We start from the raw sequence: 25,346 nt of genomic DNA, 5'->3' as shown, positions 1-25,346 counted from the left end.
TCAAATATTCCATCTCTCAAATGTTCTTTTACACTTCTGTCCCCCACTCTCGCCCTGTGATGGTTAATTTTATGTGTCAACTTGACTGGGCCACTGGGCGCCCAGATTTTGGCCTGATGATAGTACCGGGATGACAGACCCGCGTGAGTATGCGTGCGTGCTAAGTCACTTCAGTCGTGTCCACTCTTTGCGGCCCTATGACCATAGGCTGCCAGGCTGCTCTGTCTGCAGGATTCTCCAGAACTGACATTATTTGTTTTGTTTTGGGGGTTACGGGTGATTTTCTTCTCCCACGTGTATTTTTTTTTTTTTTTTACAGTGTGACTGTATTGCCCTTGTGATGTATAAAGTGCTAAAAACAATAAACGTACTGATTGTTTCTTACTGATAAGTGAACTATGGTTTGGGGAGTAGAGACTTGCAGTGTCCAGTATGGTAGTCAGCAGCTACATGTGGCTATTTAAATGGAAACTGCGTTAATTAAAATGAAATAAAGGTTTTAATCCCTCAGTCACGCTAGCCGCATTTTAAGTGCTCAGAAGTCATCCCGGCGCTTGCTTTTATGTTCTGTTTCTCCCATTTAGGAGTATGTCTCACGCTCCTTCCTCGTCGCCCTGTGGTCTTCTGAAGCATCTGCCGCATACGATTCTGTTGACTTGATGTTTCAAAGCTAGTGTGACCTTCCTGCCAGTTAAGGTTTAAAGGGGAAGAGAACCCTCACCACGGGGGCCAGGCGTGGATCCTGTGGTTGGCTTTTCAAGGCACCGCTGGGGCCCCGGCCAGCCTGGGAGTCTGGCAGATCCAATGCCTGGGCAGAGAGTTTGGGCAGCAGTGGCCACCACTGGGGGGTTTGGTTGTCTGGGTCCCCCACGGGGGGAAGACCCTCTCTGTTCCCCCTAACCGCCTCAGGTCCTGTCGGCTGCCCTGCCCAACCCCATCCACACAGCTGGCCTCTGAGCACAGCTGCGAGGGGACCATTCCCCAGCTCAGCCACTTCTTCTCATAACATCATAGTCTGATTCCTTTACTTGACGCTGAGCACATTGCTCCACGTGGTTCCAGCCCCTTTCTCGTCCGCTCTCTTGCCACCATCTCCTCCACCCCATGTCCCTGGGAACCACCAGCCACACTGAACGTCACTCACCCCTTTCCTACCCCTGTGTCTCCCGCTTCATCCCAACAGGTGCTCATCGCTCTCTGAGCGGTGTCCTCCACTGCAGTCTCTGTTGTGGCCCCTCGGGTACAGGTATCCTATCCATCTCAGGAACACCATACCTGTGTGAGGAAATATGATTAGATTGAAACTGTTTGCAGGGTCTGTGTCTCCCCCTCTGAGGTTGGTTTTGGGAGAATGGGGACAGTGTTTAACTGATCTTGATTTTTCCCTTGATCTGCCACCTTTACTATAAGGCAGAGCATACAGTTAGCACTGAGGGAATATCGGGGGGCATAACGGTGGCACTTAACCCTGCTCCCCACCCCCATCCCTCTAGCCCTAAGCAACCTCTCCTCTATAGAGCTGCCTATTCTGGATGTTCCATATCAATAGATTCGTAGGTATGTGGTCTTTTGTAACTAGCTTCTTTTGCTAATACTTAGCATCACATTAGCCAGAGTCAACTACGCTGAGGTGTGTATCAGAACTTCATCACTCTTCGTGGCTGAATAAATAGCCCATTGTACGGATGGACTGCATTTTATCCATTCATCAGTCAGTGGATCCTCCTTTCCACGTTTTGGCCGTTTGCTGCTGTGAGGATTCCTGTGCGTGTTTTTGTGTGGACATATTTGTTTTCAGTTCTCCGGGATAGATACCTAGGAGTGGAACTGGTGGGTCATACGGTAACTCCGTGCTCACCTTTTTGAGGAACCGTTTTGCAAAGTGGCGACACCATTTCACATTCCCACCAGCGGCGTTTGAATGTTCCAATGTCTCCACATTTCCTGCCAGCACCTGTGATATCTGAATGATTCTGACCGTCCTGGTGAGTGTGACGTTGAACCTCAGTGTGGTTTTGATTTGCATTTCCCTGATGACCAGTAATGTGGAGCATTCTTTTCATGGGCTTGTTTGTATGTCTTATTTGGAAAAAATCTATTCAGACCCTTTACCCATTTTTAGTTGGGTTATTTGTCTTTCTATTATTACATTTAATAGTTCTTTATATGTTCTTCATATAAATCTATCATATATAATTTGCCAATATTTTCTCTTATTCTGTATACCATTGTTTCTCTTTCTTGATATTTTTATTTCCAGCACAAAGGTTTTTAAATTTTGATATAGTCTAATTTATCTGTTTTTTCTTTTGTTCCTTGTGGTTTTGGTGCTTCATCTAAGTAAACATAGCCCTATCAAAGGTCACAAAGATTCATGCCCATTTGTTCTTAAGAGTTTTATAGTTTTCGTTGTTAGGTTGAACTCTTTGATCCATTTTGAGTTCATTTTTGTATGTGGTGTGAGGCAGAACTTCAAATCCATTCTTTTGCCTCTGGACAGCCAGTTTTCCCAGCACCATCTGTTGAAAAGACCAGTCTTTATCAATTAGATTGTCTTGGGATATTCATCAAAAATTAACTGATGCTAAATGTTAGGGTTTACTTATGTTCTTTCGATTTTATTCCATTGTGCTAATCAATTATCTTTTAAAGAGATTTAACTAATAAGAAAAAAATCAGTTACTGTTTCTGGTCCTCTTTATTCCTTTGTTTAGATCCAGGTTTTCATCTGGTTCTGTTTTCTTTCTCCTTGAAAGACTTAACTTTTTTTTTTTTTTGGTAGTGCCGATCTGCCTGTAAAGAATTCTTTCAGCTTTTGAATGTCTGAATTCATTCTTACTTCACACTGGTTTTAAAAGATATAAGGCCTTTTATAATGGTTATAAAAGATATAAATTGTCCTAAAATATATAAATAGAAATATATATATATTTTCTGGGTGTATAATTCTAGGTCGATAGCTTTTTATTTCATCTTTAAAGATGTTGTTTCGCTGTCTTCTTGCTTGCCTTGTTTTCAATGAGAAATCCAATGCGACCTTTATCTTTGTCTTTTTGTATGTAACGTCTTTTTCCTTAGATTAAGGTTTTCTCTTTGTCATTGATTTTGAGAAATTTGATCATGATGTCCCTGGTGTACTTTTCATGCTTCCTATGCTTGAGATTTGCTGAACTTTTTGGATCTGTGACTTGATAGTCTTCATCGAATTTGGAATATTTTTGGCCATCATTTCTTCAAATTTTCTGCCATTCTCCCCTCGAGCCTCCACTTCAGGGACTCAGTGGTCCCTTGGTTTGGCATATATATATATATTTTTTTTTGTTTCCCCCCACCCCACACACTCTAGCTTGAAGGATCTTAATTCCACACCAGGGGTTGAATCAATGCCCTTGGCAGTGAAAGCACCACGTCCTAACTGCTAGACTGCCAAGGAATTCCCATTTTGGCACCTTGAAGTTGTCCCATGGCTCACTTCACGGCCTTTTCATTTCTCAAATTCTTTTCCTCTCTGTTGCATTTCGGACAATTGCTGTGCTTTTAATGTCAATTGCTGTGCCTTTAATTGCAAGAGATAGATTTTATCTCTTGCAATGTGTAATCTGCATTTAATTCAGTGTCTGTCTCATCTCTGACGTACTTTTCATCTCTACCAGTTCAGTCTAGGCCTCTTAATATCTTCTGGGTCGCTGGTTAACTTTGGGGGCAAAGTTACTTACTGTTACATGGAATAGAACAACAGTAACTTGTCCTTCTTTACTAATTCTAATGTCTGTGTCAGACCTGGGTTGATTTCCACAGATGGGTTGTTTTCTTCATTATGGGATGTGTTTTCTTGCTTCTTTGCCTACCGAATCATCTTTGATTGGAAGCCACGCATTGTAAACCATACCTTATTGAGTCCTGGGTATTTTTACATTCTATTAAATCTTCTTGAGCAGTTAAATATTCTGGGGTGCAGATAAGTTACTTGGAAACAGTGATCCTTTCCAGGGTGGTTTTTGGTATTTGCTAAGTGAGTTTATGGCAGACCTCAGTTCAGTTCAGTCACTCAGTCGTGTCTGACTCTTTGCGACCCCATGGGCTGCAGCACTTCAGGCCTCCCTGTCCGTCACCAACTCCCGGAGTTTACTCAAACTCCTGTCCATTGAGTCGGTGATGCCATCCAACCATCTCATCCTCTGTCATCCCCTTCTCTCGCCTTCAATCTTTCCCAGCATCAGGATATTTTCAAATGAGTCAGTTCTTCACATCAGGTGGCCAAAGTATTGGAGCTTCAGCATCAGTCCTTCCAATGAATATTCAGGACTGATTTCCTTTAGGATGGGCTGGTTGGGTCTCCTTGCAGTCCAAGGGACTCTCAAGAGTCTTCTCCAACACCACAGTTCAAAAGCATCAGTTCTTCGGTGCTCAGCTTTCTTTATACAGCAGACCTCAGTCTAGGGTTAACTATTCCCTCCAACACAGGGCACAACCTTACTCAGCGTCGCCTGGATTATTATGCATCCTCCCAGTCTGTCTGCTGGGAATCGACAGTTTCCGGCCCTTGTGAACATCAGGCACTGTTCTCTCTCATCCTTCTGGATGTCTTTTGGCCCCAGCTGTGGTTATTTTCTTCACATGCCTGTGCTGATCTGTGCTCTGCTAAATCCTCCAAGGAGACCCTCTGCGAAGCTCCGGGATTTTTTTTTTTTTCTGTGCAGCGTTCTCTTCCCTGACCCAGATGATGATAGTCTGGAAGAATGGACATGGAAAACAAGAAGAGAATGGATTTGTAAAACTGTAAGAAAAACATAAAAAGGACTCCGGAGCGGAGATTTAGAAGAGGATTGGAGTGTGGAGTGGGCTGCTCGAGAGTGTGGTCCTTGACCAGTGCTGGCCAGTAGGACAGAAGCACAGACATGGAGGCTTTTCCTAACCAACAGACATTGAACACTTTCATAACAACTTGACAAAGCAAATTGGGGCTTGGATTTCATATGTTTTCATTTCCCCACATTATTGTATTTTATGAGAAAATAAGTCTGGCAGATGGAAATTAAAAACAAAACCCCCAAGACTTGGCCCTTGACCACAGAAAAACTGAGAAAGCAGCAGTGATCTGGAGGTTTTGGATAAAGAGGGAGATGGAGGTGGAGGTGATTTTTTTGCTTCAGAAACTGAAGGTTTTCGATGGGATCCTGGCAACAGTGACTTACGGCACATGCTGGGCCCGCTGTCATCCCTAATCGGTCCTCAACACGGTACCGAAGGCACCCAGGGGTGTAGGTGATTGGCCAGCCTCTCACTGCTGGGAAGTAGAAGCCGAGGACCCCAGCCTGAGTGCTTTTCCACTTTTCTCTTGCTGCTTTGTTCCTCGTCCCACTGGGCCGGTGTGAGCCTATGGAATCCAGGCGGACTGTTCGTCGGAACCCAGCCAATTTGCTTGGTTTCTTTCTGTTGCTTTGTTACTGGCAATGCCTTCTAACAGTTAACCTGTTCTGGAAAAGCTGTTTGAAGAAGTAGATCAGATAGACCTCTGTGAATGATGCAGGTGCTCCGTAGCTGCCCCGGTCACAAGTGGCCTCCGGGGACTTGGAATGTACTTGTTCAAATACTTGAACTGATTTTTTTTTTTTTTACAAAAGTTTATTCTTAAATGTACAGTAGGTTCCAAGACAACATTTAATTCTAGCTACAGGTGGCAACAGCTGCTACGGCAGCGAATCCGGATGTTTACACAGGAATGGAACTAAGGCTCATCATCGCCCCGGCACAAGGAATAGCTTCCTTTCTGCCGGATTTCTTAATTCCACAGGTGGCCGGGGGGCCTTTCCCCTTTGCTTTTAGCTCCTCGAGTTTCTTCTGCTTCTCCTCCTGTTTGTGCTTGAACGCCTTGTCTTCCTTGTCCACCCTCGAAGCCTGATGTGACGCCTGCCGCTCCTTCCCCAGACCCTGCTTGAGGAAGCTTGAACTCTTCTTTTTTTTTTTTTGAGCAGACGTTTTTATTTTATTATGCATTGAAACATCATTCTCGTTTGGTCGCTGAGTCGTGTCCAACTCTTTCGCGACCCCATGGACTATAGCCCGCCAAGCTCCCCTGTCGATGGGATTTCCCAGGCAAAAATATTGGAGTGGGTAGCCATTTCCTCCTCCTGAACTGAATTTTAAAAAAGAATTTCACTGTGCTGGGTCTTCACTGTTGCACGGGCTTTTCTCTAGTTGCATCGAGCGGGGTGCATGGGTTTTTCATTGCAGTGGCTTCTCTTGTGGAGCACGGGCTCCAGGGTGCACAGGCTTCAGTCGTGGTGGCACACGGGCTTAGCTGCCCTGCGGCACGTGGGATCTTCCCGCATCAGGGATCGAACCCATGTCCCCAGCATTGGCAGGAGGATTCTTTACTGCTGAGTCACCAGGGAAGCCCTTGAACTGAATTTTTAATGTTATTTTGAATAATACAGAATTACGTATCAGTGGGCACATATGGGCTGGTAGCCACTGCGGATGGCACAGGTAGAAGTTACCAGCTGGAACAGTACAATAAAAACGTATCCGAAGGATTGCGGGTTTTTACTTCTCTCAGGAAGTATCTTCATTGTCGGGAGAACTTTGCATTGTTACCAGCTGGAACAGTACAATAAAAACGTATCCGAAGGATTGCGGGTTTTTACTTCTCTCAGGAAGTATCTTCATTGTCGGGAGAACTTTGCATTGTTACTTTTCAGGGAGATATTTTGGAAACACATTTGCGGTTAGGTCTTACTGCTAAGGGCCAATTACTTTTCCAGAGTAGTTGAGCTGTTTCTATTTCTAGAAATCAGGAAGAATGGTGAGTGTTGCCAGTTTAGTTTTATTTGTCACACTAAGTGGCCGACCTCTCTAGTGTCGTCCTCAGCTGCTCTTTCCCTCACTAAGCTACGCTGACTTTATCCACATTTTTCTCTTTTCATCTGGAGGTGCCCCCGTAGACCTATATAAAGTATTCATTCACTGCATCTATGGGAAGTGGCTTTTTGGAGTGGATTCTTGGCTTTTTGGAGTGGATTCTTGATGAGTCTGTGCATTTATTAGTCAATATTTTATGAGCTATTGTTGTGATCGGAAAATAAAGAGCGACTTTGACTACTATATTCCATAGCTCTGGAAAAACTCTTTATTTGGAATATTTTTCGTGTGCATATCACCAGCTGTTTCCCGTTTCAGGGACTTCCTCTGCTTGAAGCAGGATGATTCTGAAACTAGAGTTGCGAAGATGTAACCCGACACACCTTCTTCCTTCTCAACAGCTTTGTATTTGATGCTAATTGTTATAGGAATGGTCTGCGTCTTTAGTTTTTGCTGCACTGGGTCTCACCAGCAGCGCACAGGCTCTTCGTTGCTGCTCGGACGTCCCCTAGTTGCAATACTTGATACTCGGTGGCTACTCTCTAGCTGTAGTGTGCCGGCTTCTTGCTCCGGTGCCTTCTCTTGCTGCGGGGCACAGGCTCTAGGGCACGCGGGCTCAGTGGTTGTGGCGCGTGGGTTTAGTTGCACCGTGACGTGTGAGATCTTAGTTTCCGGATCAGAGATGGAACTCACATGCCCCGCCCTGGCAGTGGATTCTCAGCCCCTGGCCCGCCAGGGGAGCCCCGGCCAGGCTCAGCAGTTTTGGTGGACCTGGGTGACTCTCTTCCAGTGGAGCTGCTAGTTCAGAGACGGGCCCGAGGCGCAGCCCGACTCAGCGGTTCTCCAAGTGCGGTCCCTGGACCAGCATGGTCAGCGGCACCTGAGAAGTCGTCCGACAGGCGGATCCTCAGGCCCTTCCCGGACCTACTGAGTCAGAATCTCTGAGGCGGGGCCGTAGAAGCCTTGTGTGTTAGCACAGCTGCCAGGTGGTTCTGAAGCACGCTGAAGTCTGAGAACCGCAGGCCTGTTTTCTCGTGTTCACGCCTTGGCCGTTCTGCTTTATCTTCCGGTCTGTGTGAGCTCTGGCACGGCTCCGCTGGCTCCAAATACGTGCCACCATCGGCAGTGTGAGGACTGTGCCTTGTCACCAGCACTCAGGGGAGTCACATGGGGAAGAAGTATCATTGGGAAGGTCAAGAAATCCACCTTCTCCCGTTCCAGGGCAAAGGTACAGTGCGATGGGAAGAGTTGACCTGGCACCAGTGAGTTGTTCAGTTGCCCAGTCGTGTCCGACTCTTTGCGACCCTGCGGACTGTAGCCCACCAGGCTCCTCTGGCCGTGGATTTCCCGGGCGAGGACCCTGGAGTGGGTTTCTTGTGAGGCCTGGGTTCAAAGCCCAGTTCTTGTACTTGGCTTTGGCCAGACAGCCAGACGTGCTGGACCCTTTAGCTTTTGTTTCCTCATCTGCAACATGAAGACTCAGTGAAACTGCATACAATGCCGTATGCGGAGTTAAACTGCTCTGGGGTCACATTATTGCCGGGTTTAATGAGATGACCCCAGCCAACCTCCAACGCCCACCAGCCCGGAGTTCTCAGCCCCACTGTGTGGTTCCTGCCTGTCCCGTCGTGGCTGTGGTCTGGCGCCACCTGGCGGTGCTCGGCTGCTCTAGCTTATTTGTCAGTGAGGATGGCTTGGGGTCCTGCCCTTGCCTGGAACTTTCAGGACAGCGGCTGTGATTCCAGGAATTTCCCAGTTCATCGGTGTCTGTTTCATTGGCTAGATCTAGAGTGATTCAGCCTGGAGAATACCTTCTTTCTGCCTCTCTGCTTTTCAAGAGGAGTTTGCTTGCTGTTTTCTGCATGGCCTTACCTTCCTTCAGTGTGTCTACGGTAGAAGATGGGGGTCGTCACCAGTCGAGTGATATCCCACATGGATGCCATCACAAGGGATTTTTACAGAATTGTCAAGACAGTTAAAGGGATACAGGGTAGGTAAAGTGCCCAGTACATAGAAGGCACTTTAAAAAATGAAAACGCCCTCTCCATTCCCTAGTAAGGAGAGAGAGACTGGATTCCACATGGCGGTGTGCACTCAGCAGATGTTAAACCGTGCAGGTGGGCTTATGGCACAATGGAACAAGCACACACGTCACCGTCAGACAGCCTGGCTTCCAACCTGCCCGTTCATTACCTGGGCGAGCCTCGCTGAGCCTTCCTAATGTATGAGGTGGAGATGATATTGTTTGACCTAAGAATCCACCTGCAATGCAGGAGACCTGGGTTCAGTCCCTGGGTCAGGAAGATCCCTTGGAGAAGGAAATGGCTACCCACTCCAGTATTCTTGCCTGGAGAATTCCATAGACAGAGGAGCCTGGCAGCCTACAGTCCATGGGTCTCAAAGGGTTGGACGTAACTGAGCAACTAACATTCACTTTCCATGGTGTCTTTAGGGCTTTCCTGGTGGCTCAGTGGCAAAGAATCCGCCTGCCAATGCAGGAGATGTGGGTTTGATCCCTGGCTTGGGAAGATCCCCTGGAGAAGGAAGTGGCAACCCACTCCAGTATTCTTTCCTGGGAAATCCCCCAGACAGAGGAGTCTGGTGGGCTGCAGTCCATGGGGTCTCAAAGAGTCAGACAGGACGGAGTGAGGAGACACCACATGGCGTCTTTATGAAAGAGAAGAGGAAGCCCAGACTGCTGACCACAGATCACTGGCTGTCATGTCCAGTGATCCCCGGTCCCTGCATTCCCACACTGCTCCGTGATGTTGACACGTGATGGGTCCTATTTCTGCCTAATTCTTTGGTGAATTCTTTCCCGCTGAATGCATCCTAGAGTAGGAGACAGGGAGTGGTTTGTGAAATGTCTCTATGAAAGGAACGTGGAAGGTGGGAACAGAAGGGGGACTAACGATGTAGTAACGTGTGGCAGTGTATTCACACACTTTAAAAACTATTTTTTAGTGTATGAAACTTCTAAATACGGCACTTGAAACAACAGGAGGCCATCAACAGATGTTAGTTTCCTTCTCTCACTTTGAGAAAATGCAAACTATGGGTGTGGAAGTCGGTTTCTAAACTCGGGGTGGGGGTGGGGTGGATCGTTTAAAACTTTCGTGAAAACCAGAGTTTGAGTCCTTCAGAGCAGAGAAAGGCCCCACCTTCTTGGGTCTGTGGGGGAAGTCCTTGTTTATTTATATTTTTTTGGTAATAAAGGAAATAGAGATGCAACCTTTGTCTGCTGCCCCTGCCTCTGGGGTCTGGACATGGGACTCCTCAGCTCTGGGACCTGGCAGGGAGAGGATTTGTCTGGCCAGTTGGGCACTTTTTAGAATGATCATCAAACTGACACCTGCTCACTATTAAGTTTGGGGAAGTTTAGGAGAGTATAAAGAAGCAAACAACTAGTGAATTCCTGCCTCACCCCCCACAGTCATTCAGATACCATGTACGTCTACCCAGAGACCCTGTCATTCTTGCACAGATTTCCTTTCCAGTCTTTTTTCTTTAAATTTCTTCATTACATAACTGAATCTTACTTTTTTTTTCCTTTTCACATTATTACATGAGTTTTACTTGAAAGTTAAGAAGAAAGTATTGTTTCTCAGATTATGAATACATGATTCTAGAAAAATTTAAAATGTGTGAAGCAGAAGGTGAAATTTCTCTTATACCATCTTCTACTGTATTTAATTTTGGGGGCTCCAAAATCACTGTAGATGGTGATTGCAGCCATGACATTAAAAGACGCACTTACTCCTTGGAAGGAAAGTTATGACCAACCTAGATGGCATATTCAAAAGCAGAGACATTACTTTGCCAGCAAAGGTCCATCTAGTCAAGGCTATGGTTTTTCCAGTGGTCATGTATGGATGTGAGAGTTGGACTGTGAAGAAAGCTGAGTGCCGAAGAATTGATGCTTTTGAACTGTGGTGTTGGAGAAGACTCTTCAGTCCCTTGGACTGCAAGGAGATCCAACCAGTCCATTCTGAAGGAGATCAGACCTGGGATTTCTTTGGAAGCAATGATGCTAAAGCTGAAACTCCAATACTTTGGCCACCTCATGCGAAGAGTTGACTCATTGGAAAAGACCCTGATGCTGGGAGGGATTGGGGGCAGGAGGAGAAGGGGATGACAGAGGATGAGATGGCTGGATGGTATCACCGACTCGATGGACATGAGTTTGGGTGAACTCCGGCAGTTGGTGATGGACAGGGAGGTCTGGCGTGCTGTGATTCATGAGGTTGCAAAGAGTCGGACACGACTGAGCGACTGAACTGAACTGTATTTAATAATAGAAAAATGTTGTAAATATTGAAAAGTATAAAGTGGTAAGTGAAATTTCCCTTGAATAAGCCTGTCAGTGCTATATAACATTAGATACGTTTTTGAAAGAAAAATATAAAATGGAAAGTGAAATTTTCCTGTAGTGCTATCGACCAGTGCTAAAAGCGATTAGTTTTAGTATGCAGCCTTCCATTTTGAACATCAGTGGTGTGTGTGTGGGTGTAGGTTACCAAAATGGAATTGTGCTGTAAATGTAGGTGCAGGTATCTAGCTTGCGTTTGTCCCTTACTAACATAATTTGAGTACCCTCCTATAGTAAAGCATTTTCTCATACCACTGAAACACTTATTTGAAGGGTGTTTTAAATGGCTACATGTTACATTTACATGTACTCTGCTTTATGTGATCATTTCCTCTAAGGCTGCCAGTTTGGATCCAAGTAAACATTTATTCATATTTCTGATTCATTCCCTAAGCTAAGTCCCAGACAGCCCCTCTGAGTCAGAGATAAATAATTTAAGAGTTTCCTCTCCAGGGTGAGCTTATCATTTTACACTCTTCTCTGTAGCTTACAGAAATATGCACTGATGGCCATCACAAACAAATGTGATTGTTTAAAAAAATCTTTGTTATCATATGTGAAAAAGCTCTCATTTATCTTAGACTGCTACAGGGTTTGAGTTCGGCGCGTGTGACCCTTTTCCTCTGTGATTTTTGGAAGAGAGGTGATCTACCGTCTGTTAAATCAAAAAGCTAATTCCTGCCGAGATTCCTTAGAATGTCCCTGATCCCATCCCAAGAGAAGAGCTGGGTGTTCTCCACACCTTGGCTCAGAAGCTTTCTCTCTCTCTGGCAAGTCCTGTGCATTTCCAGGCAGCCTCCTGGCTCCCTCTAGTGACCACCTTAGCAGCTGCAGCCTCGCTTCCTTGGCTCTCATCCGCACTGGTTCATCCTGGTTGGGACACCCCAGAGCAGAGCAAGGGGCACGCCACAGACTTGCAGCCAGACGGTGTGTGTGGCGGGGGGACTGTTTTCCTGCATGTCTGGGCAGCTCCTTTTAACGGTGGGCTCTTTGTGTCCTTGTCGGCTTGGCTGTAGGGAAGCAGCCCGTTAGTGTCACCCTGAGCCTAAATCCCGGGGCACAAGGTGGAAAAGACACTCTTGTTAGTTCTCACTTTCCTTTCTGAAACTCTGGGTCCTCTGGAATCTTTTTATGGAGGGAGAGAATTGTAAGTCAGTAACATTGTTAAATTAAACTTCTATGGATGTCAGAGGATTCTGTTATAGGGACCCTGAAATCATTGAGCTGTAGGTACTCATTCTTTTTAGTCTAGTCTAGTTGGGAAATGCTTGTGAAGGTTCTATAATGAGAACCTCCTAGAACAACTCTGAGGGGAGGACAGAAGGAAAGTTTGGAGAGCTAAAGATTCTAACATGCGCTCCATTGCCCTTCACACTCTCACTCCACTAAAGTTTGTTGTTCAGGCAATAAAAGTAATATACGTAGTTATTGCAGGGGGGGAAAAAAACTAATAAAAATCACCATTTCCTTTACTCACAGGTGACTATTGACATTCGGTTTACATGTACGTATGAGCATACACTGATTTTTGCAGTCATGTAAGTGTGCATGTTTATCTGATCTAGGTATACAAACACACACAGTTGTCTTTTTCTCAGGATTATTGATGTTCTTTATGCGTTTTAGATACTAATGCTATGTTGTAGCCATCTTCTTATCCCTGACTTGCTTTCCTTCTATTCAATTTATTGCCCTCGGTTAGATGATTACCACAGAACTGGAAAAGGTCAGTGTTCATTCGAATCCCAAATAAAGGTAATACCAAAGAATGCTCAAACTACTGCACAGTTGCACTCATCTCACACACTAGTAAAGTAATGCTCAAAATTCTCCAAGCCAGGCTTCAGCAATATGTGAACCGTGAACTTCCAGATGTTCAAGCTGGTTTTAGAAAAGGCAGAAGAACCAGAGATCAAATTGCCAACATCTGCTGGATCAGCGAAAAAGCAAGAGAGTTCCAGAAAAAACATCTATTTCTGCTTTATTGACTATGCCAAAGACTTTGACTGTGTGGATCACAATAAACTGTGGAAAATTCTGAAAGAGATGGGAATACCACCTGACCTGCCTCTTGAGAAATCTGTATGCAGGTCAGGAAGCAACAGTTAGAACTGAGCATGGAACAACAGACTGGTTCCAAATAGGAAAAGGAGTACATCAAGGCTGTAAATTGTCACCATGCGTATTTAACTTTTATGGAGAGTACATCATGAGAAACGCTGGGCTGGAGGAAGCACAGTCTGGAATGAAGATTGCCAGGAGAAATATCAATAACCTCAGATATGCAGATGACACCACCCTTATGGCAGAAAGTGAAGAAGAACTAAAGAGCCTCTTGATGAAAGTGAAAGAGGAGAGTGAAAAAGTTGGCTTAAAGCTCAACATTCAGAAAACGAAGATCATGGCATCCAGTCCCATCACTTCATGGCAAATAGATGGGGAAACAGTGGACACAGTGGCTGACTTTATTTTTCTGGGCTCCAAAATCACTGTAGATGGTGACTGCAGCCATGAAATTAAAAGATGCTTGCTCCTTAGAACGGAGAAGGCAATGGCAAGCCACTCCAGTACTCTTGCCTAGAAAATCCCATGGATGGAGGAGCCTGGTAGGCTGCAGTCCATGGGGTCGCTACAAGTTGGATGTGACTGAGCGACTTCACTTTCACACAATGGAGAAGGCAATGACAACCCACTCCAGTGTTCTTGCCTGGAGAATCCCAGGGACGGCAGAGCCTGGTGGGCTGCCGTCTATGGGGTCGCACAGAGTCGGACACGACTGAAGCGACTTAGCAGCAGCAGCTCCTTAGAAGGAAAGTTATAACCAACCTAGACAGCATATTAAAAAGCAGAGATATTACTTTGCCAACAAAGGTCCATCTAGTCAAGGCTATGGTTTTTCCAGTGGTCAGGTATGGATGTGGGAGTTGGACTATAAAGAAAGCTGAGCGCCGAAGAATTGATGCTTTTCAACTGTGGTGTTGAAGACTCTTGAGAGTCCCTTGGACTGCAAGGGGGTCCAACCAGTCCATCCTAAAGGAGATCTGCCCTGGGTATTCATTGGAGGGACTGATGCTGAAGCTGAAACTAGGCCACCTGATGCGAAGAGCTGACTCATTTGAAAAGACCCTGATGCTGGGAAAGATTGAAGGCAGGAGGAGAAGGGGACGACAGAGGATGAGATGGTTGGATGGCATCACCAACTCAATGGACATGGGTTTGGGTGGACTCTGGGAGTTGGTGATGGACGGGGAGGCCTAGCGTGCTGTGGTTCATGGGTTCGCAAAGAGTCGGACATGACTGAGCAACTGAACTGAACTGAACTGAGATGATTACCAAGCCCGCTTAGCCCAAGGCTGAATTAAAATTACAGTTACATCCTCAGGGAATGTAGCACATGCTCAGAGCATTAAACTGTTCTAGAGGAACCAATCAGAGGGTTGGGGCGACAGTGAGACAACAGTGAATCTGGCAGCAGCTAACACCACACAAAGGGTCTGATGAGGCCAGGAGAGGGTCAGGGCCTTCCTGAGGAACTTACCATGAAAGTGAAAGTCACTCAGTCGTGTCTGACTCTCTGCGACCCCATGGACTATACAGTCCATGGGATTCTCCAGGCCAGAATACTGGAGTGGAATAGTGGTTCCCTTCTCCAGGGGATCTTCCCAACCCAGGGATCAAACCCAGGTCTCTCACATCGCAGGTGGATTCTTTACCAGCTGAGCCACCAGAGAAGTCCAAGAACACTGGAATGGGTAGGCTATCCCTTCTTCAGGGGATCTTCCCACGCCAGGAATCAAACCAAGGTCTCCTGCATTGCAGGCAGAGTCTTTACCAACTGAGCTACTAGGGAAGCCCATTTCTAGTGGAAGGTCACTGGATGGAAATCCTTACCTCGCCAAAGTCAAAGACAGTCGCCTGTAATTTCTAACACAGTGGCTTTTGTGTTTCACAGAAAGTCTGAGGTCTTTAGTCTGTCTGGAGGTTTGCTTTTTAGTTTATTTTTCCTTTTGTGGTGTTTCGCCTGTGTTGATGCTTTCAGAGTCCTCTCTGAGCTCTGACGAGTCCTCATCAGCACCCTCTCCCCAGGTACCTTGTACTGTTGACCTGCTCTGGGGCGTCACAGGTGAGGACACCCACTGTGTATGGGGGGATTTCTGTGTGTCTCCAGCACTGTTAGTTTTTTGACACTGGTGATTTTGGTTTCAGGTGAACTAGGTCTAAGGGTCTTGATTCCACTAGTGTTTAGAAATTATTCAGTTTCTGAAGCTTCCATGGAGTCTGTTGGGTGTGTTTTGTGTGTGGCCCTGTAAATATTCTTAGATCTGGGGTTGCTGCTTCAGGGTCCCCCACCAAGATGTTCCCACTTACCTTGAACAGGTGTTTTTGGTTTTTTTTTTTTCAAAAGGGATCTAAGGAGTTGATAAATAGTACACTTCTTGTCAGCATCGTAGCTCTCTGGAAACTAAAGTTATATCTGAGCAGTCAGGGTGTCTTGCATGTTTCCCACTCCCGCCCACCCCATTGAGATCCAGAGAAAACAGGAAACTTCGTCATCTTTTCAGCAGCGTGCGTTTTCTGTCGTTCAGATGAGAAAAGACGTGGAAGTAAGGAAAATAAGAGCTGACCAGTTTATGGGACTTTCCTGACAGGCTGTCTCCAGCACGCCCTGGAGACCATCTCAGAGGCGAGGGTCCCCAGCCCTGTGGGAAACACCAGCTTCACAGGAGACGGTAGCCTGGTCCCTGCACATGCGGGCACCACTGCCACCTTGTCACCCAGTGTGTCAGTGGCCTCTTTCTCAGCAGAGAGGAGGTGGCAGAAGTAGGTATAGGAGGATTCCCCAGTTGGCCTGCCAGGCGGCACCCATATCAGAGACCCTGTCTTCTGGCCCGAGTCTGCCTGTTACTAAGGGCCACGTCACCTTCCAGAAACCAGAACCTGTGACTAATGGTTGGCATTGTTTTCTGCATGATTATTTCTGCTTTACAAGCCCTTCTTGTCTCCTTTTCCAGTGCCTATGAGCATTTTCTTCTTACCCTGCCTTTGTGCTTTCTCCTTAGGCCGGAAGCTGAGAGGAAAAGCCTTTTATTTCGTCAACGGCAAAGTGTTCTGCGAGGAAGACTTCCTGGTGAGTGTGTCACCCAAGCAGGCCTGGCAGAAGGTGGTTTAACTCCGTGGCGCCCCCCAGCTCCCCCTGGAGGCCGCGCCACTGGAGAAAGGGGTCCAGTCGTTTCTTTAGCGGCAGCAGGCGAGTGGCCCACGTTCCCAGGCAAATGACAAGCCGCACAGCTCTGTGCTTCTCAGGGACTTCACGGTCACTCAGCCTGACTTCTTGTGCCTTGCCCATCTCACCCAGATCTTTTTTTTTTTTTAATTTTATTTATTTATGGCTGCACTGGGTCCTCCCTGCTTCTCATTGCGCTGGCCTCTCTTGTTGAGGAGTGCAGCTCTAGGAATGCGGGCTTCAGTAGCTGTGGCTCCCAAGCTTAGCTGCCCTGCAGCATGTGGGGTCTTCCTGGATCAGGGATGGAATCCGCACCTCCTACATGGGCAAGGAGGCTCCTCACCACCAAGCCACCCGGGAAGCCCCTCCACCCTGCTTTTAACTCTCTCTCTGGGATCCCGGTCCCCCTTATGTCTCATTCTGCCTCTCCCACTGCTGAAAAGTCCATCCATGTGCCAGAGAGTCCCAGAGCTGAACTCCAGCCCTGTGGGCACCTCTGAGGCCAGCTGCTCACGGTCTCCCTGCCCACTGGGCAGGCCCAGGGTTGGCCCCCAGCCCTCCCACTCCCTTGAGAGTCACCTGAAGCCAAAAAACAGCCTTGCCTGGGACCTCGACTCTCAGAACAGGGCCCTAGGTTCCTCCTGCCCCCCGCCTCCTTCCTCTCCCTCCTAGAGTGCGGCCAGGCCCTGGTGCCACCGCGTCGCCCCCGGGCGCCTGTGGCTCCACGGCCCGCACCCTGCTGCACGGCCGCGTCGCCCAGGCCCGGCGCCAGGGTTCCGCACATGCGCGGAAGCTCCCTGCGGTCCGGGCGGCCTCCCTCGCAGCCTTGCATCTCACTCACTGTGGGGCTTGCGGTTCTCTGCACGCCCACGTCCCGCCCTGTGTGCTGGAGTCTGCACTGGGTCCGCTGCCAGGAACGCCTTCCCTGTTTGTTTGCCCAGATCCTCCGACAGCCTGCATGTTCCCTGGCCTCAGAGTGGGTCCCCCTCCTCTGTGCTGCTGCCCTTGACCTTTTCTGGCCAGCGGTTAGCGCACTGCCTGTCCATTTACAAGTCTTCCCTGACTTGACTGAAGGTTCCTAGGGAGAGGGGAACACAGTGTTTCACCTTCTCATCTTTAGACCCTAACACAGCTCCAGGCAAGGAGCCATGCCCGGTCAGTAGGATGACCAGTGTGTGACCCAGAGATGGCTCCGGACCAGCCTCTTCATGGATGTGTGGGTTGACTCATGATGACTCATGTTTGCCAGTAACAGGCAAGCAAACCCAAGGAAACTGATTCCTGCATGCCCTCGGGAGGTCGTTTCCTCCCACGTGTTCACTTTAGTCACTGGTGCTGTGTATGTGATAGTCAGATGGTGGTGCCATACCAGAGTTGACTGTCTCCCAGCTTCAAATCTGCTGGGCTGAGTGCCTGTCCTGCTTCTAGAGTCTCATGGGCTCTGGGTGGGTCATCTGCCCATGCCTGGGCAAAGTGATGGGTGCTGGAGGCATGCAAGGCTCTGAGGAGCCAAAGCAAAAACAGTACCCAGCTGTGGATGTGACTGGTGATAGAAGCAAGATACGATGCTGTAAAGAGCAATATTGCATAGGAAACCTGGAATGTCAGGTCCATGAAGCAAGGCAAATTTGAAGTGATCAAACAAGAGATGGCAAGAGTGAATGTCAACAGTCTAGGAATCAGCGAACTGAAATGGGTGAATTTAACTCAGATGACCATTATATCTACTACTGTGGGCAGGAATCCCTCAGAAGAAATGGAGTCGCCATCATGGTCAACAGAAGAGTCCGAAATGCAGTACTTGGATGCAATCTCAAAGACGACAGAATAATCTCTGTTTGTTTCCAAGGCAAACCATTCAATATCACAGTAATCCAAGTCTATGCCCCAACCAGTAACGCTGTAGAAGCTGAAGTTGAACGGTTCTATGAAGACCTACAAGACATTTTAGAACTAACACCCAAAAAAGATCTCCTTTTCATTATAGGGGACTGGAATGCAAAAGTAGGAAGTCAAGAAACACCTGGAGTAACAGGCAAATTTGGCCTTGGAATACGGAATGAAGCAGGGCAAAGACTAATAGAGTTTTGCCAAGAAAATGCACTGGTCATAACCAACACCCTCTTCCAACAACACAAGAGAAGACTCTATACATGGACATCACCAGATAGTCAACACCGAAATCAGGTTGATTATATTCTTTGCAGCCAAAGATGGAGAAGCTCTATACAGTCAGCAAAAACAAGACCAGGAGCTGACTGTGGCTCAGACCATGAACTCCTTATTGCCAAATTCAGACTTAAATTGAAGAAAATAGGGAAAACCATGAGACCATTCAGGTATGACCTAAATCAAATCCCTTATGATTATACAGTGGAAGTGAGAAATAGATTTAAGGGCCTAGATCTGATAGAGTGCCTGATGAACTATGGAATGAGGTCCGTGACACTGTACAGGAGGCAGGGCTCAAGACCATTCCCATAGAAAAGAAATGCAAAAAAGCAAAATGGCTGTCTGGGGAGGCCTTACAAATAGCTGTGAAAAGATGAGAAATGAAAAGCAAAGGAGAAAAGGAAAGATATAAACATCTGAATGCAGAGTTCCAAAGAATAGCAAGAAGAGATAAGAAAGCCTTCTTCAGCGATCAATGCAAAGAAATAGAGGAAAACAACAGAATGGGAAAGACTAGGGATCTCTTCAAGAAAATCAGAGATACCAAAGGAACATTTCATGCAAAGATGAGCTCGATAAAGGACAGAAATGGTATGGACCTAACAGAAGCAGAAGATATTAAGAAGAGATGGCAAGAATACACAGAAGAACTGTACAAAAAAGATCTTCACGACCCAGATAATCACGATGGTGTGATCACTCACCTAGAGCCAGACATCCTGGAATGTGAAGTCAAGTGGGCCTTAGAAAGCATCACTACGAACAAAGCTAGTGGAGGTGATGGAATTCCAGTTGAACTATTCCAAATCCTGAAAGATGATGCTGTGAAAGTGTTGCACTCAATATGCCAGCAAATTTGGAAAACTCAGCAGTGGCCACAGGACTGGAAAAGGTCAGTTTACATTCCAATCCCAAAGAAAGGCAACGCCAAAGAACGCTCAAACTACCGCACAATTGCACTCATCTCACACGCTAGTAAAGTAATACTCAAAATTCTCCAAGCCAGGCTTCAGCAATATGTGAACCGTGAACTTCCTGATGTTCAAGCTGGTTTTAGAAAAGGCAGAGGAACCAGAGATCAAATTGACAACATCCGCTGGATCATGGAAAAAGCAAGAGAGTTCCAGAAAGACATCTATTTCTGCTTTATTGACTCTGCCAAAGCCTTTGACTGTGTGGATCACAATAAACTGTGGAAAATTCTGAAAGAGATGGGAATACCAGACCACCTGATCTGCCTCTTGAGAAACCTATATGCAGGTCAGGAAGCAACAGTTAGAACTGGACATGGAACAACAGACTGGTTCCAAATAGGAAAAGGAATACGTCAAGGATGTATATTGTCACCCTGTTTATTTAACTTATATGCAGAGTACATCATGAGAAATGCTGGGCTGGAAGAAGCACAAGCTGGAATCAAGATTGCCGGGAGAAATATCAATAACCTCAGATATGCAGGTGACACCACCCTTATGGCAGAAAGTGAAGAGGAACTCAAAAGCCTCTTGATGAAAGTGAAAGTGGAGAGTGAAAAAGTTGGCTTAAAGCTCAGCATTCAGAAAATGAAGATCATGGCATCTGGTCCCACCACTTCATGAGAAATAGATGGGGAAACAGTGGAAACAGTGTCAGACTTTATTTTTCTGGGCTCCAAAATCACTACAGATGGTGACTGCAGCTATGAAATTAAAAGACCCTTGCTCCTTGGAAGGAAAGTTATGACCAACCTAGATAGCATATTCAAAAGCAGAGACATTACTTTGCCAACAAAGGTCCGTCTAGTCAAGGCTATGGTTTTTCCTGTGGTCATGTATGGATGTGAGAGTTGGACTGTGAAGAAGGCTGAGCGCCGAAGAATTGATACTTTTGAACTGTGGTGTTGGGGAAGACTTTTGAGAGTCCCTTGGACTGCCAGGAGATCCAACCAGTCCATTCTGAAGGAGATCAGCCCTGGGATTTCTTTGGAAGGAATGATGCTGAAGCTGAAACTCCGGTACTTTGGCCACCTCATGTGAAGAGTTGACTCATTGGAAAAGACTCTGATGCTGGGAGGGATTGGGGGCAGGAGGAGAAGGGGACGACAGAGGATGAGATGGCTGGATGGCATCACTGACTCGATGGACATGAGTCTCAGTGAACTCCGGGAATTAGTGATGGACAGGGAGGCCTGGCTGCTGCGATTCATCGGGTCGCAAAGAGTCGGACACGACTGAGCGACTGATCTGATCTGATCTGATCTTGCCTCAGGACCTAGCATGGGGGGCCAGCCCCACAGAAATCATGGGACCACAGGGTGGCAGAGCAAGGCTGGACCTTAAGCAAAAATAAAGCACTTCTCTGATCTGGGAGGATCCCACATAGCACAGGGCGAATAAGCCCGTGCACCACAACCAAGCCTGTGCTCTAGGGCCCAGGGGCTACAACTGCTGATGCCCACGTGCCTAGAGCCCATGCCCCACAGTAAGAGAAGTCACCGCAGTGAGACGCCCGTGCACCGCAACTAGAGAGGAGCCCCCGCTTGCTGCGAATAGAGAAAGCCCACACGCAGAAAGGAAGACCCAACACAGCCAAAAATAACAATTAAATTAAAAAATAAAGAACTGTTACCCCTAGAATCAGGAGGAAGTGCCGGGCAGCAAACCCCTGTGCTGTGTGGTGTAGGGCTCCAGAAAAGTTCCCTTTTCTTTTCCGCCTTCCTTTCTATTAGTTTCCCTTGTTAAGTTGTATTTGCAATATCTAAGCTTCTAGTATCTTCCAGTGTGTGGTATTTAGTCTGTTTTCTGAGGTGAGTTCCTCATTTCTTTCCAGATTCCAGCTCTGTGTGTGTGTGTATGTGTGTTTTGGTAAGATAAGGTAAATCATATTTATCTAGTTTCTTTGAAGCTGATTGTAAAAGGCATTGGCTTTTTAAAAAAATTATATGGATAATTGCTTTACAATATTGGTTTGATTTCTGCCATATGTCGACACGGATTAGTTATAGGTGTACATATGTCCCCTCTCTCTTGAACCTCCCTCCCACCTCCCACCCTTTCCCACTCCTCTAAGTTGTTACAGAACCCCAGTGTGAGTTCCCTGAGTCATACAGCAAATTTCCATTGGCTATATATTTTACCTATGGTAGTATGTATGCTTTCATCAAGGCATTCATTGGCTTTTTGACCAGACCCAGACTTGAATTTGAATCCCATCCTCACCCCTGATAGGCTATGTGACCGTGAGAAAGTAACTTTACCTCTCTGAGCTTTGCTTTGTCTCCATTTGAGAAACAGTGTAATATATACCTTGCAGAATTGTTTTGAAAATTTAGAGCAATGGTCTCAAACTTGATCATGCATCAGAGTTCCCTGGAGGGCTCGCAAAAACCCAGATTGCCACTACCCCTCATCCCCTGCCCCTAGTTTCCAATTGTCCAATTCAGTAGGTCAGGGATGGAGCCTAAGAATTTGCACTCTGACAAGTTTTCAGGTGATGCCAGGGAACGTGTCTTGAAAACTACTGGAGTCTCTGCACAGCCTCTTACACAGAGCCTGGCCTGTCATGGATGCCTGGGTGCAGCTGTTGAGAGATGAGCGGTATCAGCGTTTGTAATGGCTCTTGTGGCGGAGGGTATTCTGTAATTCACCACATTGTCGTCCACAGAGACTTGAGAGATTCCTGTATAGAGTGACACTTCTCTCGAAGACGTTCTTTGTGATCCTCGAGGCTGGCGGGGAAGTGGCTAGATCCCTCTGCCCCGCCTGGGCTGAACTTTCTTTTCTCTTCTCTCTGCAGTACTCTGGTTTCCAGCAGTCCGCTGACAGGTGTTTTCTCTGTGGACATCTGATCATGGACATGGTGAGTAGGGTCAGGCGAACAAGGTAATATTGATAACGTGGTGGGCAGGGGAGGCATTGGCAGAAAAAAATAATAATTGAAAACAATGTTTCCTACCTTGATTTGTGATCATGGCTGGTTTTATTTTTATTTATTTATGGCTCTGCTGGGTCTTCGTCTCTGTGCATGCTTCTCTCTAGTTGCGGCAAGTGGGGCCTTCTGTCTAGTTGCGGTGAGTGGGCTTCTCACTGCGGTGGCTTCTCTTGTTTCGGAGCAGGGGTTCTAGGTACGTGGGTTTCAGTAGTTGCGGCTCCTGGGCTTAGGTGCCCTGAAACATGTGGAGTCTTCCCCAGACCAGGGATCGGACCCGTGTCCCCTGCACTGGGAGGCGATTCTTAACCGGTAGACCACCAGGGAAGTGTCCCTATGGCTTGTTTTATTTGAAGAAGACCCCATGCAGCTTGCTTGCTGTGGTAGCCTGCATTTGGCTTTTGCTGGAATTAGCATCCTTCACCGTGCATCCCACACAGGGTCGTTCCTGAGGGTGCTGTCCTCCCCTGGGCGGTTCACGTCATGCTGGCCTCTCTGATTTTCTCTGATCTCTGTGGCATCCCAGATGAGATGTCAAACGGATCGTGTTTTCATGAAGAAATCTTAGCTGCTTTGGAATCAGCTACAGAAAGTCAGATAAACACAGTTGCTTTTCCCCCATGTTCTTCCCAGCTTAATCATTTCCTAAGATGAGGGTTGGGGCCCCATCGTTAGTTCTGAGATAGAAGAACAGGGAGCGGGTTTTATCCACTCCATTCCTCGCTCAGCCATGGCTCTCTGAGCTTGTCCTGAGTGGGGACAGGTCTTCCTTCCTGGCCTCCTCAGGTTGTGAAGTTTATGAATACAGGGTTCTTATTCTGTCTCAGGGATCAAATTTCCCACCACTGGACATTGGCCCTGTCGGATTTCTTTCATATATTGGTCAGAGAGGATCATTATATCCCACTCTTTTCATTGCAAGAGTTAAATCCCTCTCTAAGCTGAGCCATTAATTCTGTTCTGGCGAAGGGAATTGCTAGTTGTATTTTTTTCTTTTACCATTTTTTTATTGAGAAGCAACCCAGAGGGTGCACATCTTACATGCACACTGAATGAACGTTGATGTGTCTGTGTACTCACTCGCTCGTTTGTGTCTTTGCAACCCCATGGACTGTAGCCCACCAGGCTCCTCTGTCCTCGGGCTTTCCCAGGCAGGAATACTGGAACCGGGTGCCCTTTCTGTCTCCAGGGGATCTTCTCCACTCAGGGATCTAATAACCCCCGTCTCCTGCATCTTCTGCATCGTCAGGCGGGTTCTTTACCACTATACCTATGTGTCAACACCACACAGATCAAGATCTAGAACATTCCCCATATCCAGAAAGACCCTCTCCCATGAAGACACCCACCGTTCTGACCTCTGTGGCCCCAGACTTGTTTCACTGGTCCTGGAACTCCATACTGTGGAATCTTACAGTATAGACTCCCTTGATCTGCCTTTTCTCACTTAGAAAATATTTTGGAGATTCATCCATGTTGTTTCGTGTGTTGTAAGTTCACTTCTTCTCATCGCTAAGTAGAACTTCACTGTGTGGATATAGCACTGTTTATTTATCCATTCTCCTGCAGATGGACATTTGGGTGTTTCCAGTTTGGGGCCATTTATGACTGAGCTGCCATGAACGCTCGTAGGCATGTCTTTGATGGACATAAGCTGGTTTTATGCTGACATGTAGAAAACAGAACCAGAGTGGAGGAGACCCCACTGTGCTCCGGGCTCTGACGGAGCACAGTACAGCGTGGCCCCGTGAGCAGTGTCCTCATAAGCGGCTGAGGCCTCCCTCGGAACACAGCCCTCCAGCCACCCCCCGGAGGAGGCAGGTGGAGCCTGCCTCACTCCCTCCTTCCCCAGGTCCCTGCCCGACTCCACAGGGCTCCTTTTCTCTAGCAGAATTTGCCCTTGATTTTAGACCCCTTCCGACAAACCTACCATATATGAGGCCAACAGTGTCCAAATTTATGAATGGGACTGTACCCTGTTCTTATTTGTCAATATACTAAGCCTTCTCTGGGTCTCAGGGTGTTTCACGTACCTATTGCCGTGTGTGTGTGCTCAGTTGCTAAGTTGTGTCCGACTCTTTGCCACCCCGTGGACTGTAGGCCGCCGGGTTCCTCTGTCCATGGGATTGTCCAGGCTAGAATGCTGGAGTGGGTTGCCATTTCCAACTGCAGGGGATCTTCCCACCCAGGGGACTGGACCCACGTCCCCTGCATTAGCAGGTGGATTCTTTACCACTGAGTCACCTGGGAAGCCTTTAGCTATTGCTACGTGATCATTATTGATCATGAGTCCATGGGTGAGGAATTAGGTCAAGGTTCGACAGGGCAGTTCTTCTGCTCCATGTGGCAATGGCTGGGGTCACTTACTCAGCTGTGTTCAGCTGGTACACAAGGTTGACCTCTCACCCTCCAGGCTTCTCTCCCTGTGGCCACTAATCTTACCCAATAGTCTAGCCTGGACTTCCTTTCAACAAGAGAGAGGAAGTGGAAGCTACCAGTTTTCTTTCATCATTGACTTAAAAAAATCTCAGAACATCATTTTCTTTCTCATTCTTCTTTTTTTTTGGCTATGCTGAGGAACACATGGGATCTTAGTTCCTTGACCAGGGATCAAACTTGTGCCCCCGGAATTGATAGCTTGGAGCCTTAACCACTGAACTGCCAGGGAAGTCCCCCTTCCTCATTCTGTTGATCAAAGCAAGTTACAAAGCCACTCCCAGCCTATGCATACAGGAAGGAAATGAACTGAGTTTGGAGACCTTCTCTACCCTGTGGGATAAAGCCAAGTCGCCCCTGGATTCTTATAGGTCTGCT

At 47.0% G+C, this 25,346-nt stretch overlaps 1 protein-coding gene across 1 annotated transcript in view; it reads left to right on the top strand.

The window, feature by feature from the left end:
• LIMD1 (LIM domain containing 1) overlaps positions 1-25,346 on the top strand; it is a 79,149-nt gene that overhangs the window by 43,921 nt on the left and 9,882 nt on the right. The window contains exons 3-4 of the mRNA XM_070776824.1: positions 16,291-16,358; positions 22,401-22,463. Coding sequence (XP_070632925.1) covers positions 16,291-16,358; positions 22,401-22,463 — 131 coding nt within the window. The remainder of the gene's footprint in view (positions 1-16,290; positions 16,359-22,400; positions 22,464-25,346) is intronic.

The sequence above is a fragment of the Bos indicus genome, chromosome 22 (genome assembly GCF_029378745.1).
Source record: "Bos indicus isolate NIAB-ARS_2022 breed Sahiwal x Tharparkar chromosome 22, NIAB-ARS_B.indTharparkar_mat_pri_1.0, whole genome shotgun sequence".
NCBI lineage: Eukaryota > Metazoa > Chordata > Mammalia > Artiodactyla > Bovidae > Bos > Bos indicus.
The sequence above is the reverse complement of the archived record's forward strand: the minus strand, read 5'-3'. Positions and strand labels throughout refer to the sequence as shown.